Below are 13,836 nucleotides of genomic sequence, written 5' to 3'. Positions count from 1 at the left end.
CTTGTCAATTCGTGTATTTTTCCTTTACTTTAAGGGTAGTTACAAAGTCTTAATCTTATTTTTTTTTAAATTCTGTTTCAAGTCAAATTATATCATATAAATTGAGACAGACTGAGTATCATTCTTTCTACGTGATTTTTTGTTTTATATTTCATCCAATTTCTTCATGATGCATACAATTTCATAGTTTGCCTTCTCTATTTTCTTAACTTATCTTTTTGTTGCCAATATCACTTCACATTTAGCAAATCATATTTTGTATAATGCATATCACCATTGTTATGGATGATTATGAATTTTCCATGGAAATAAACCCTCAAGAACCAATTCTCCAAACAAAACAAAAAATACAAAACTTCCTAGGTGTACCAATATCTTCACAAACTCTTTCATTTTTGGGGTTTGAATTATTGGATGGATTCAACATTCAAGAATATCCAATAATAACTCAAGGTACAAAAATCCAATTAACCATCCAAAATATTATTGGAGAAACATCATTACAACAAAATAATATTCTTTTTTCTTCAAAATTCCAAATTATAGTCAAAATGTCATCAAGAAAATTAAACATAGATATCGACAATACCGAAACTGTCCAAAGCCTAAAAGAAAAAATCCACATAATCGATGGGACCCCGATAAGAAGAATGTCTCTTTTCTTTTCTGGAAACGAATTAAATGATGAATATCAAAGTTTAATCGAATATGGGGTTCAAGAATTTTCAGAAATTATTGTTTTTTTAAAGACTATGTCACGTATGGTCACTGAGACACCTTCAAGAGGAATTAGCTTAGTGGTGCAGACATCATCTAGTTTGCTTAATTCAGCAAAAATTCCAATTGAGATGAGTGATTTGGGCACGGTAAATAATTTGAGACAACTATTATTAGATCGAAAAATTCTTCCAATGGATGAATATATTTTTATTCATAAACAAAGGATTATGAGGGATAACTCTAGTCTTCGTTGGCATGGTGTTGAAAATGGGGATTTTGTTTATGTTTTTAAAGGGTCTGTTAGTAGAGAAGGACATTGAGACAACAACTTATATTATGTAATCTCCGAGTTGTGACATACTCCTGTTATTTCAATTTATATGACATGAGCTTGCATTAAAATTTCAACTAAAAAAATATTGAAAACTATCGAATACCGATTCCTAATAAAATTAAATTCTTCATTTGGCAATGGTATATACCCATAGGAAGCTTTGTTCTTGGAATAAGTATCATAGCATATATTAGTTGAACCTACTATTTTTTAATTTATGTGATAGCAATATGAAATTGAAACCAATTAAACAATAGATAGCATGATCGATAGCAATAAAATTAGAATAATTATATAGATTGTGATGGAATAAAGAGGATCTACAGTCACTCTTTAATATTAATTCCCACCTAGCACTTACAACATATATAGAACCCACACAAGAAATATAAAGGCCTTGAAGTGCTACAATTTGTAATTAAGGTCCATCGTATTATTAATTTACTTATACATCAAGGCCTTGAAGTGCTATCATTTGCTATTTGTAATCAGTCCACTTATATGCTACGAATAGCCAAATGGAAGGTTTACTTGAAGAAGCCTAGATTATTTTATATGTTATTGTACGTTACTTTATCTCTTCTACACTTCATTATCAATCTAATTTATTGATATCACGAATTTGAGTTACTATTACTCAATCAACAATCTAGTCTTAAATTCGAGCCTTAAAAATAAAAGTGGAGGGATCTTCGTAGAAAACACTTCTCCGTTAGGGTAGACATGAACCAATGAAACACATATTGAAACTTCAAAAAGATATAATAAAAATTGAAAAATATTAATATGAAATTAAAAAACTTAGAAATTAATAAAATCTAGATACTCCGTCCTATCATGACTACATGTAGGGCAACCAATATTCCTATCTAACCAACTTTTCATGCAATTGAAGTGAAATATATGTTTGCACATCTTTATAATTGATGATCCTCCATATATACCTTCTTCACATATTTCACAATTTATACTTGAAAGAGTACTTGCCATGATATTACTATCATATTTCTCATATATTCGCTTGTATATATGAGACATATCGAACCTAACACCAAGTTTCAACACGCGACGATCTCCAACAACCACAGAACGATTACGATATTTATGTGACAATTCAATCAACTCATCAACGATTATTTTGCATTCGAAGAGTGGAAATTTACAACTTCTTAATTGGTCGTGTAAGGCTTGACGAGTCTTTTCTGGATTCTTGAAATCTTGAAATTTCATAGTGAAACATTTTGAGATTTGTGGACGTTCACGTTTGATTTGTTTACCAGAAACATCATGCCAAAGATGTTCGGTTTTGCAAATTAATTGAATTTCGACTAATTCAAATGTAGAAGGACTATTGAAAATACTAAATTTTCTTTTGGGATACGCAAAGGAGTAACGCAATTTGGACTCTTTGTAATCGAAAATCTCCATAATGCTAATAACTCAATTAATTTTTATCTCACAAAAGAATGAAAGACTTAAATGGTGTATCAAGATATAATTTATAGATATTGCGATCCTAAACCTAGTTTGTGAAGGATTTAAATGTTTTCATCTAATTAAAGCCTATTTCAAGTTGTTTAGTATTCTACTTCTAGTCCTAGTTGATTTGTCACTTGATATTCTATTTTAAGAAACTTAAAAAAAATTTACTTTATTTTTAAGTTACCAAATTTTATTTATTTTAACACGTGTAACATAACCTAATAATATATAAATTTATTACATATTTTCACCGCACAAAACTTAACTCAAATTTTAATCCAAATAGTGATAAGCCATCTCCCAATGGGAAAAGGAATCCAATCTATCCTCTCTATTTTTTTTTTCTCTCTTTCGTTTTTTTTAAAACGTGATACCCTTTCCCTATCAAATTCAATTTTAATAGGAAAACTTACATATTTATATTAAAATAAAAAAATATTTACTATTTATAGCAATAATATATTTTTTTCACTTGATTACTGTTAATTCATTTATAATATAAGTTTAATATATATTACAAAAAATAAATTATTATTCATATATAATACAAGTTTTAATGATGGATAATACATTTCACACATTTTAATACACTTATAATACAACGTGTCAAATTTTTACCAAACAAATATAATATATTTCAAAAAACAATTATAATTCATATATATTGCATACATAAATTCACTTTTTATTCATATTGCAAATTTAACATAGTATTGTTATAAATGGTAATAAATAAAAAGTATTGCTAAAATCAGTAATTATTTATTAAAATGTACAAATTTATGTAATTTTTTCATTTTAATATGGTTAACGGAGTTGTTAAAGATAGAGTCGTCAACCTGTTGGGCCGATCTGGCCTAATCCGGGATTTAATAGGAGTGGACTAAGATTTTTGGAGTCCATTTAAGAAAAGAGCTTTTTAGCCCGACCTGAGTAAGCCTGTTGATTTAAGGGGCTTGAGAAATATCGATAGGACCCAGCCCGTGAGCCAATTGAAATAATATTAAAATTTAAAATTAAAAAGAATCCAAACTCAAAACAATTAGGTTAATATTTCTATTTAGATATTTCTACTTTTACTTTTAAAAAAACTTAATAAATATTATAAAAATAATTTTATTTGTGGATTTGATTAACAAGTAGTAATATTATTTTATCGATATTTATGATAATATTTTTAAATTAAAATTTATAATTTAATTTAATAATTCTAAAAAAATATATAATTTTTTAAAAAATGGGCTGGCCTGGCAAGCTTGTAGTCCACGTAACTGTGAGTTGGGTCAATCGTTTTTTAGCCCACACCAAAAATGGGCTAGCCCAACCTAATATGTAAAATGGTAAAGTCTGTATGGGTTAGCCCGGATGGGGTGAGGTAGCCCATATTGAGCTAGGGTTTGATTTAATTGTGCTCCATAGCAAACGTTTGCAAAAAATTATCAGGCGCCTCTCTCCCAAATATCTCGCTCGCCACTCTCCTCCAATCTCTCGCTCGCTTCCTCACTTTTTATACAAACACAAGTGTATAAATATTGTTTCTAATTGTATAAAGCAGAGAAAATTGTATAAATACATATATTTTTGTTCCTCTCTCTCCCCTCTTCCAGATCTCGCTCGCCACTCTCCCAGATCTCGCTCTCCATCCTCGTCTTTCTCACTTATACAAACAGAAGTGAAATGTATAAATTGCGTTTCTGTTTGTATAAAGCGTGAGAAAATTGTATATACACATGCAAGTACATATATTTTCGTCCTATACACTTATAGTTATACAATAAAAATACTCCCCTGCCCAGTTTCTTTTGCCTTTCTCTCTTTCTCGTTTTATACAATTTTCAAATTGTATCTAATTTCTCTCTTTCTCGTTTTATACAATTCGATTCAATTGTATATTCCTTGTCAAGTCTCTTTTGTCTTTCTCTCTTTCTCATTTTATACAAATTCAAATTGTATATAATCGTTCTATACACTTATAATAATACAATTCGTTTTATACTCTTCGTTTTTATACAGTTCTCTGCCCAAGTGTCTTTCTCTTTCTTGTTTTATACACTTCGTTTTATACAATTTGTTTTAACTGTATATGTATAGCGAATTATACAGTTTCTATGTTTGCTATGGAACGCAGTTATGCAAACTTTGCTATAGCATACAAATATGAAATTTTTATTTGCTATATGTGAAAGTTGTCCAAATATTTAATAGTTTAATACTAGACATAAGTTAATATTAGGAGGTTATAGATAAGAATCGCGAATAATAACTCATTGTACATAGAGATATAATAATGTAAAATTATATACAAGTATCTCTTGTGATACAACTTTTTTTCTTACTAAATTTCACATATAATAAAAATTTCCAATCTACTCTCTTTTTATAGTAAAAAAACAAGACGAAATTTATACCTTTGTAAAATCCATCTTGTCCAATTATGTTGAAGTGTATAGACAATTTTAATGAGGAAGCAAATCAAGAAAAATGAGCTTCCTCTACTACAGATTTTTAAAGATTCACAAATGTGATTTAACACTAATAAAGCCAAGATGAATTACCTTAAACAAAAGGCATATGTATGTCCGTTAACTAGCAATTCGTCCTTTCGTTTCATATCACTTGTCATATTTATTTTTCAAAAATTAATTTGATTAATTTTTTTTCATAGTTTAAATTTAATTTATACAAAAGTATTATAAATTATAATTTTTTTCTCAAGTCAACATAGATAACAATATATTCAGAGGAATCCCGCAAATGAAATATAGAGAAGATAGAGTGTATGTAGTACTTGTCATAATTCGTAGAAGTAGATAAATTGTTTTTGAAAAAACATTGCTTCAACTTTCAAGAATAAGAAAACATAGCAACTAAAAAAGGAAGTAGTGGAAATCCTACGAGAAAGAAACAAGAACAACAAAATAGTGTGATAATTGAAACACAGTAAACAATTAAAGATGATAGATATGATCCAAAGAAAGAACTAAAGTACAATGACAAACACCAATAAGCCCAAACCCTCAAAAGCAAGAAAACACTCCACTGTCTATTATAACATTCTACCCTAATAGACGTCCTTCATACCCTCATATATAAAATCATCTATCCTCGCGGATAACCTGAAGTTGTGCAATATCCAGTCTGATCACTTTTTCCCAATACGTCTTTGCCTACATCTAAATCTTCTAGTACAATACCATAATCAACTTCTTGCACCTCCTCCTTGGAGCGTCTGTACATCTCTTCTTTACATTTTCAAACTATTTTAAAATCGATTCTATCATCTTGCCCACCACAGAGTCACTCCCCTCTTATCCCGAATAATCACATTCCTAAACATCCTCTCGCCTCAACATTCTCATTGACTCAACATGCATCTCTGAACATGAAAGTTCTTGACAAGCTAACGTTGCGCCTGATACAACAAAATCTATCTAACTACCACTTAATAAAAAACTTACCTTCAAGTTTCAATGGTACATTTTATCAAGTAAGACTCCGGATGCAACCTTTCACTTCATTCACGTGCAGTCGTACACCAATATGAGGTGTGATATCATCGTCAATATCTCCATTTTCCTCGATTAAAGATCCAATATACTTGAAACTATAATGAAAAAATATTTTGAAATCATGTTTATCAAACTTACATAGTTTCACTCTCAAAAAATAAAACATGACATACTAATTTGAAACGAAAGAAGCATTTGCTTAGCATGATTAATAATTAAAATAAAAATACTTCTAATATTGAGGAGTAGTAACACTTCGTTGTTTGGTAAAAATGTTGAAAATAATTTCCAACTAACCAATCAATATTTGAGTATTCACTACTTCTTTGGCCTACTTATACCTCTCCTCGTACATACCATAACTAACTTTTCGCACCTCTTCACTGAGGCATCTGCGCATATTCTCTTCACATGTTCAAATCATTTTAATCTTGATTCTATCATCTTGTCCACCACGGACTACGGAGCCACTCTCATCTTATTTAGAATATTCTCATCACCTCAACATCCTCATTAACTCGACATGCATCTTCTGAACATGGGTAGCCAACACTCCGCCTCATACAACAAAGTTTGTCTAACTACCAACTTATAGAAACTTATCTTTGAAATTTCAATGGTACATTTTTGTCATACAAGACTCCGGACGCAACCTTCCACTTTATTCACATGCACCAATACGATATACAATATCATCGTCAATATCTCCATTTCCTTCTGTTATAGATCCAAGATACTTGAAACTATGATGAAAAAAATACTTCAAAATCACATTGATCGAAATTTCACAGTTTCACTTTCGAAAAATAAAACATGACAAACTTATTTGAAACAAAAAAAGAATTTGTATAGCACAATTCATAATTAAAATAAAAATAGTTCTAATATTGAGGAGTAGTAACACTTCGTTGTTTGGTGAAAATGTTAGGCAAATAGTTTCCAACTAACCATTCGATATTTGAGTATCCACCTACCTCAATTTATTGGACCACCACACACTTCACTGTCATCTACCATTCTTCATATGTTTGTCTTTTTTTTATTTTATTCACTCAAATCAGAACCACCCCTTCTTTTTAGAATCCTTTTTTTTTTTTATCATATAGTAGTAATAAAATTTTCTATGTATATATCTATAGACACATTCAAATCTTTGTTCTCCACATATACTCTTCCTTAATTAGTACTCCAATTCATTTAATTAAAGTTTTATTTCTCTTGATGGCAGATTGGGATAGATCAAGCACATCAGATAATGCCTCAGTGGTCTCACCTGGTAATTAACTATTCTTTTTTATTTTTATCGCAAGAGCTTTTAATTATTCTTTTCGTTCACTTTTATTGATCTATTTTGGACATCTCATGCTCCTTACCAAAAAAAATATTTGATATAAGGGTCCTACAGTACATACTAATTGATATTTGATATTATGTTTTGAAAGAAGATTTGAGAAATAAATAACTAATGGGCTAAGGGTAAACATGAAATAAAATATTTGTCTTTTCTTTATATGTTAAAAAATAACGAGTAAAAATAAACGAATCAGAAAGGGACTTTTGTATGTGCTTATAAACATATTCCTTTAAGGAATTTGGAGAACATTATGATATGATTATCTGCATCTAACCATATACTCTAATAATACCATAAGTAAACAAATATTTATCCTTTTGGCTACTTCCAAAATACATGTTCATTTATGAAATCATTTTTTTTACTAATAAGTTAGTTCGTCGGAATTCAGAATTTAAAGTTTATGTATTTCTATACATCAAGTTAATATATTACACTACTTATAAGTTCACAATTAAATATTCAATTTTGTTAATGATTTTCTTAATATATTTATAAGTCTAAATAAAAGTTATTGAGTTCACGTTATAGATTCGACCCGAGTGGTTGCATTAGAGACCACCAACGAAGAAACCTCTAAACTTGAATTTTCAGAAGATGAAGAAATGCTCATTGCTAAAATGTTCAGCTTGGTTAGAGAGAGGTACGTTAATTTTTTTATAAAAAAATCTTGAATTTTGTGTATTAATTATTTGAGGTTTAATATAAAATTGTCATGGTGTAATTTTAATTAGGTGGTCATTAATTGCTGGAAGAATCCCAGGAAGAAATGCTGATGAGATTGAAAAATATTGGAAATCAAAATACTCCAAGAGCCAGTAAAATTCTTCAAATTACTTTTTCCCTTAGATAAATATTTATATCTATTTTTACTTGTCTATTATTAATTCGATGTACTCCATAATATTTTGAAAAATTTCATAGTAAATAACAAAGATAAATAATAAGTGATAAGCTTATCTCTAGATTTCTAAGTTGGACAAGTAAGTACGTTGTAGAAACTAGAGAGGAAGTAGTTCTTTTGTTCACTTCTATTTATCCATTATAAATTATAATTTTTTTTAAAAATTACTTTTAACATTTTGAAGAAAAACATATTATTATTTGTTTTCATAAAAAGTTCATTATTTATTTATTTCTCAAATTATTTTTCAAGACTTGAGATTAAAATTGATATATATATTTCATGTAAGTATTTTGATAAAAAATACTTATGTCAATTATTATTTTTTGAAAAAATATACAACTTCTAAACTAAATAAGTAAAAATGAAGAAAGTATAGCATCACTTCAACCTAGCTGAGTGCAATTGCAGTATATGCTAAAATATGTTTGGGATTTACAAGATTTGAATTTTAGAAGAAAAAAAAAACTATATAGTATCCTAGATTTTGAATATATAATTTATAAATATTTTCAAAATAAAAATATAAAGTTTGTATACGTCAAGAAAATTAAATTCTGTTAAACTCGTAAACAAACTTCAGAATTTTTTTGTATCTTGCATAAAATTGAATATTTTTATTATTTGAACAGTATACACAGTGTATATCATGTCATTTCAGGATCTTTACATTTACTTATCTAATTTTAATTTAACGATCCTTTAGAAAAAAATGATATGATTATTTTATGATAATATTTGTATTAATTGATATTTAATATTTTGTTTTGAAAAATAATTTAGAAAATAAGTAAATAACTTAAAAATAAAATAAAATATTTTTAAATGTTAAAAGTGATAAGTAAATGTAAATGAAAAGTACTATTCAATATTATTAGAAGATACTAATAAGCGAGTAAAAATATCCACTAAGAAGATTCGACATCTACTATATACAAACAAGAAAAATGTAACTTTATTAGGAACTCCCATCCTTTTTGATTCTTTGGTTACTTGAACTTACATCCTTAATATGATGACGGTTTACATTCGAGCAACTTCAATGAAAATCTTTTCATTATCCGTAACGTAATTATTAGGAGTTTTTTTTAAAAAAAAATAATAATAAAAACAAAAATTTATACTCTTCATTTTAGGGAGGAAATACAGGCCCAATCTCAAGATGAAGCTCAAAGCATTGGATTGATAGAGAAAACTGGGCCTTCAACGGGGCACCCTCAGCAGTTCCTTTTTCCAGAAAAAAAGCCTATATCTGTCTGTCAACCTTCAGATACTGGGCCTCAACTATTGGGCCTTATAACGGCTGGGCCTCAACAGCTATTGGGCCCTAAAACAGATGGGCCCAATAGCATCACTACAGACCAAAAGTTAGTTAACCCAGCCCAAGACCAGATAAACCAACCTTAACTCAATTTCCTCTTTCCCAGCCCAGCCCAAGATTGGTCAAACATGCCACTAGACAAACCTACAATATAGAAAGGAAAAATTACATAAATTAATACATTTTAAAAAATAATTACTGATTTTAGCGATACTTTTTGTTTATTACCATTTATAGCAATGCTTTGTTAAATCTGTAATATGTATTAAAAGTGAATTATGTATGCAATATATATGAATTATAATTGTTTTTTGAAATATATCATGTTTGTTTGGTAAAAAATTGTCACATTGTATTATAAGTGTATTAAAATGTGTGATAAATGTATTGTTCATCATTAAAATTTGTATTATATGTGAATAATATATTGTTCTTTGTAATATGTATTAAACTTGTATTATAAATGAATTAAAAGTGATCAAGTGAGGTAAAAATATTATTGCTATAAATGGTAAATATTTTTTTATTATAGTATATTTATGTAAGTTTCCCATATAAAAATTAGCAATTAAGTCACAATTATTAACATAATTATTCAAAATAACAACAATTTAAAATATTTATTTAAATTGGCAGAACGACAAAATTTTTATAAAATAATATTCTAGTATATTTTAGTATTTAAAATTAATTTTATTTATGAAAAGAGTCATTATTGGATAAAAATACACACTAATAACCGTTATAAATTAGAAAAAAAATACAATTTACTTTTTTTATTATTAGTCAACTTTCTTCCTCACATTTCATGTTTCCTCACCGTGTCTCAGCTTTCAAGTTTAGATTCCTTCAAGGTGCTAAATTGTTGCTCACCAAGAAATTCTTTATTAATTCAAGCAGTTTCTCGATTGGCAAGGTAATTTTCATCATTTGAAATTAATTTTTGATTTGATGTTTAAAGCACCGATTATACACATTGGATTTTTAGTCAAATTTTATAATTTTCATTTGAATTTTTTAATATATTCATCATATATTTATAATTTTCAATTTTTTTTTGTGATTCTCTTTTAATTTTTTTTCCAGATTTGTAGATTTTAGAATTTCATATATATGATTATTTTGTTTAATGTTGAGTACATTGTAATATTTTGAATACATTTTTTTAATATGATGTTGAATACATTTATATCATAATACAAAATACAATATAAAAACTAGAATGAATACAAATATAAATAATATATCTATTAGAATGAATACAACTTAGGAAAGGAAACATAATTTTAAAGAGAAAAATAAAATAAAAAATAAAAAAATATAATGAATACAAATATGTTTCTTAAATAACTACAAAATCATTTGACATGCCTATTGGAATGAATACGAACTAATAAAGAAATACAAATTTAATCATACAAAATACAACATGAAAGATAGAATGAATATAACTAATACAAATGACATACATATTGGAATGAATACTATTTAAGAAACGACACAAAATTCTAGTAAATAAAGTAAATACATTGTAAGAAAAGTATATCAAATAACATATGAAAATACAACATGAAAACTAGAATGAATACAAATACAAATGACATACATATTGGAATGATACAGTTTAAGAAAGGATACAAAAATATGGTAAATAAAATATATACACTGTGAGAAAAGGTGTTCAAATTTGTAAATTTCAAAAAAATAATTTTTTTAATAGATAAAACTATAAGGTTTTGATAACAATAACTAATTTTGAAAGACAATGACAAATAATGGCCTTTATGAAGAAGGAAGAGACCACCTATTTTAGGTCTTATAATCTTTTGTAAAGAAGGTAATAAAAAATTTTAGCAACTTAATATAATTTGAAATATTGTCCCTTGATTTTCTCTAGTTTGTCATTTCTTAATCATATTATGTTAAATTAAATAAATAAAAAAATACATAAATCAACTCATAACAAATTAAAATATTGTCATTTTTAATAAATATTGAAAGTTTGCTATGGGATCCTATTAAATGTCAAAATATTGTTATTTTGAAAAATTTTTCTATTTACATATTTTTTTCAAATACCTGTTACTTAATTATCCTCTATAGCTATAGTTTGCATATTTACTGGTGTAATTAAAGTTTAAGTTAATTCTCGTTTGTATAACTGGCGGGTATGTTTGTATAAGTGAATTATATTTACATAAAATCGAAATAACGAATTTATACAAACACAGACTTCTGAACTTTAATAGTTATACAAATATATTATACAAAATTACATTAATACAAAAATTATACAAATTATATTTTATAACTTTCGAATTATACAAACTCGATTCGGTTTTTTTGGAAGTGTGTGACGACACAATTGTTTATATAGACAGTGATCGTGATCATAATATTAGTGTATTTGATTAAACTTATAATGTTATTAAATTAATTTATACGTACTCTTTAATAAGATACAGATATCTTATATTCTTTCTAATAAGATATCTTATATCCTTTCTAATAACCTCTCCTCGAACTGACTATTTCCTATTTCATTTTTTAATAGTTATTTAATTAATTATACAATTTACAAGCAGTGAGGAACAAATATTGAGGTGGCAAAACTTATCCTGATGATGCGGTATGTATAGCTTCATTTTGATGTCACATTAATACTATAGTCTATATATAGTAGCAATACTTGATAGAATCTTCAAATAATTGCCCAACTTAATAAAGTACTAAAAAATATTTTGTGTGGATAACTATAAATAGAATTGGATTCACGTGGTATATATATTTGAAGTGTTCATGTATTTGTTAACTTTGAAAAAAAATCTATTTTGAAAAAAAAAAATATATGTAAGTAGGGTTGGTTAATTCAAAATTTTTAAATATCAAACAAAATTGTTTCTATTGAATTTTTCAATTTATAAAGCAAATTAAATTAATCAAATTCAGATTTTTTTTTTCGAGTTTTTCAATCTCGAATTTTTGGAGGTTGGTTTCGATTTTTCGAATATCAAACCAAACGATTTATATCGAAATTATAAATATTTATATCAAAACAAACTAATAAACCTCGATTTTTTTTCTCCAGATTTTTGGAGTTTTCCAGTAAAGTATTCGTACAAATATAATTAAGTTGTGCTTCAAATATTCCTTTTGTCCAATCAAAATATAACTATTTAAGGTGTTTCTTAGAAAATAACACAAAATATGAGATAAATGATGACACTAAAATATTCAACAAAAAATAATAATGAAATAGTATAAAATAAATATTACAAATTAATAAATTATAATAAAAATGATCATAATTAAAAAAGAAAACTAAATTATGTTAAAATAAATCTAATAAATATTAATTACATAATTAAATATTAAATAAAAATTAAATAAATTATTTCATTTCAATTAATTTAAAATTGTAAATAATTATTCAACATTAATGAAATTTTTTCAGTGTAAGAATTAAAACCAACTTATACAGACATTACATATGCCTTTCGTGATGCAGACGCCTCAATTATTTTTTCATAATTGACAGCTGAAAATAAACTGTTACACTTTAAAAAGTAAAAATTGTATGATAATTTTTCGCACAAGCACTTATCATTTCTTGATAATTGAACGAACAAAATAATAGAGAATCCATCATATATCGTAACAAATATAAACTCATTCATATAATATATCTTATCCACTAAAATATTGGACCCGTGCTCGATACAAAATCATATACCAGTAATTTTATTACATAAGCAAGAAAACACCTCTTCGTTGTCATGTCTGCTTACGTAGTGAATTTTTTTTATGCTTTAAGGTAATTGTACTCAACGGTGTAGAATTTGTACTTTTTTCTTTATGGACAAAACAACCCTTCTACTTTTGCTTTATTCCGTTCATATCTTATTTAAACTTTTTCAATATGTGAGCCCTACAAGGACTTTCGTTGTTTTTGTCACTTTCAAATTGTACCTTCTCATCACATGTATTGTCGATAAATTTTATTTTATTTTTTTAAATTATGTTCTTTGTTTATCACAAATTATTTATTATAATTTTAAAATTAATAAGGCAGTTAAAAAATTTTAAAATAAAATTAATTTGCTTTTTTTTTTTATAATAGCAATGATTTGTATTTTTTGTGAAAATGTAAACACATCAATTCATTAATATTAGTGTAAGAGTTTGGTTGGATGTACATATAACTTTAATTAT

The 13,836-nt window shown here is 26.7% G+C and overlaps 2 protein-coding genes across 2 annotated transcripts; both read left to right on the top strand.

Annotated features, from left to right (window-relative positions):
• The first annotated feature begins 234 nt into the window (after positions 1-234).
• Positions 235-1,040, top strand: LOC107024252. Its single transcript, XM_015225192.2, has one exon. It carries the CDS (start codon positions 264-266, stop codon positions 1,038-1,040), a length of 777 nt encoding a protein of 258 aa, XP_015080678.2. The 5' UTR covers positions 235-263.
• Positions 1,041-7,084: 6,044 nt separating this feature from the next.
• Positions 7,085-9,851, top strand: LOC107025480 (trichome differentiation protein GL1-like). Its single transcript, XM_015226264.2, has 4 exons — positions 7,085-7,321; positions 7,931-8,042; positions 8,134-8,217; positions 9,440-9,851. Exons 1-4 carry the CDS (start codon positions 7,267-7,269, stop codon positions 9,708-9,710), a joined length of 522 nt encoding a protein of 173 aa, XP_015081750.1. The 5' UTR covers positions 7,085-7,266; the 3' UTR covers positions 9,711-9,851.
• The last annotated feature ends 3,985 nt before the right edge of the window (positions 9,852-13,836 follow it).

Source organism: Solanum pennellii, chromosome 7 (assembly GCF_001406875.1).
Source record: "Solanum pennellii chromosome 7, SPENNV200".
NCBI classification, from domain to species: Eukaryota; Viridiplantae; Streptophyta; class Magnoliopsida; order Solanales; family Solanaceae; genus Solanum; species Solanum pennellii.
This window is presented reverse-complemented; position numbering and strand designations above follow the sequence as displayed.

Coding starts and splice junctions, on each gene's coding strand:
- LOC107024252 (XM_015225192.2), top strand. CDS start 264: ATGCATATCACCATTGTTATGGATGATTATGAATTTTCCATGGAAATA.
- LOC107025480 (XM_015226264.2), top strand. CDS start 7,267: ATGGCAGATTGGGATAGATCAAGCACATCAGATAATGCCTCAGTGGTC. Junction 7,322..7,930: donor TGCCTCAGTGGTCTCACCTG/GTAATTAACTAT, acceptor TTCACGTTATAG/ATTCGACCCGAGTGGTTGCA. Junction 8,218..9,439: donor TCAAAATACTCCAAGAGCCA/GTAAAATTCTTC, acceptor TCTTCATTTTAG/GGAGGAAATACAGGCCCAAT.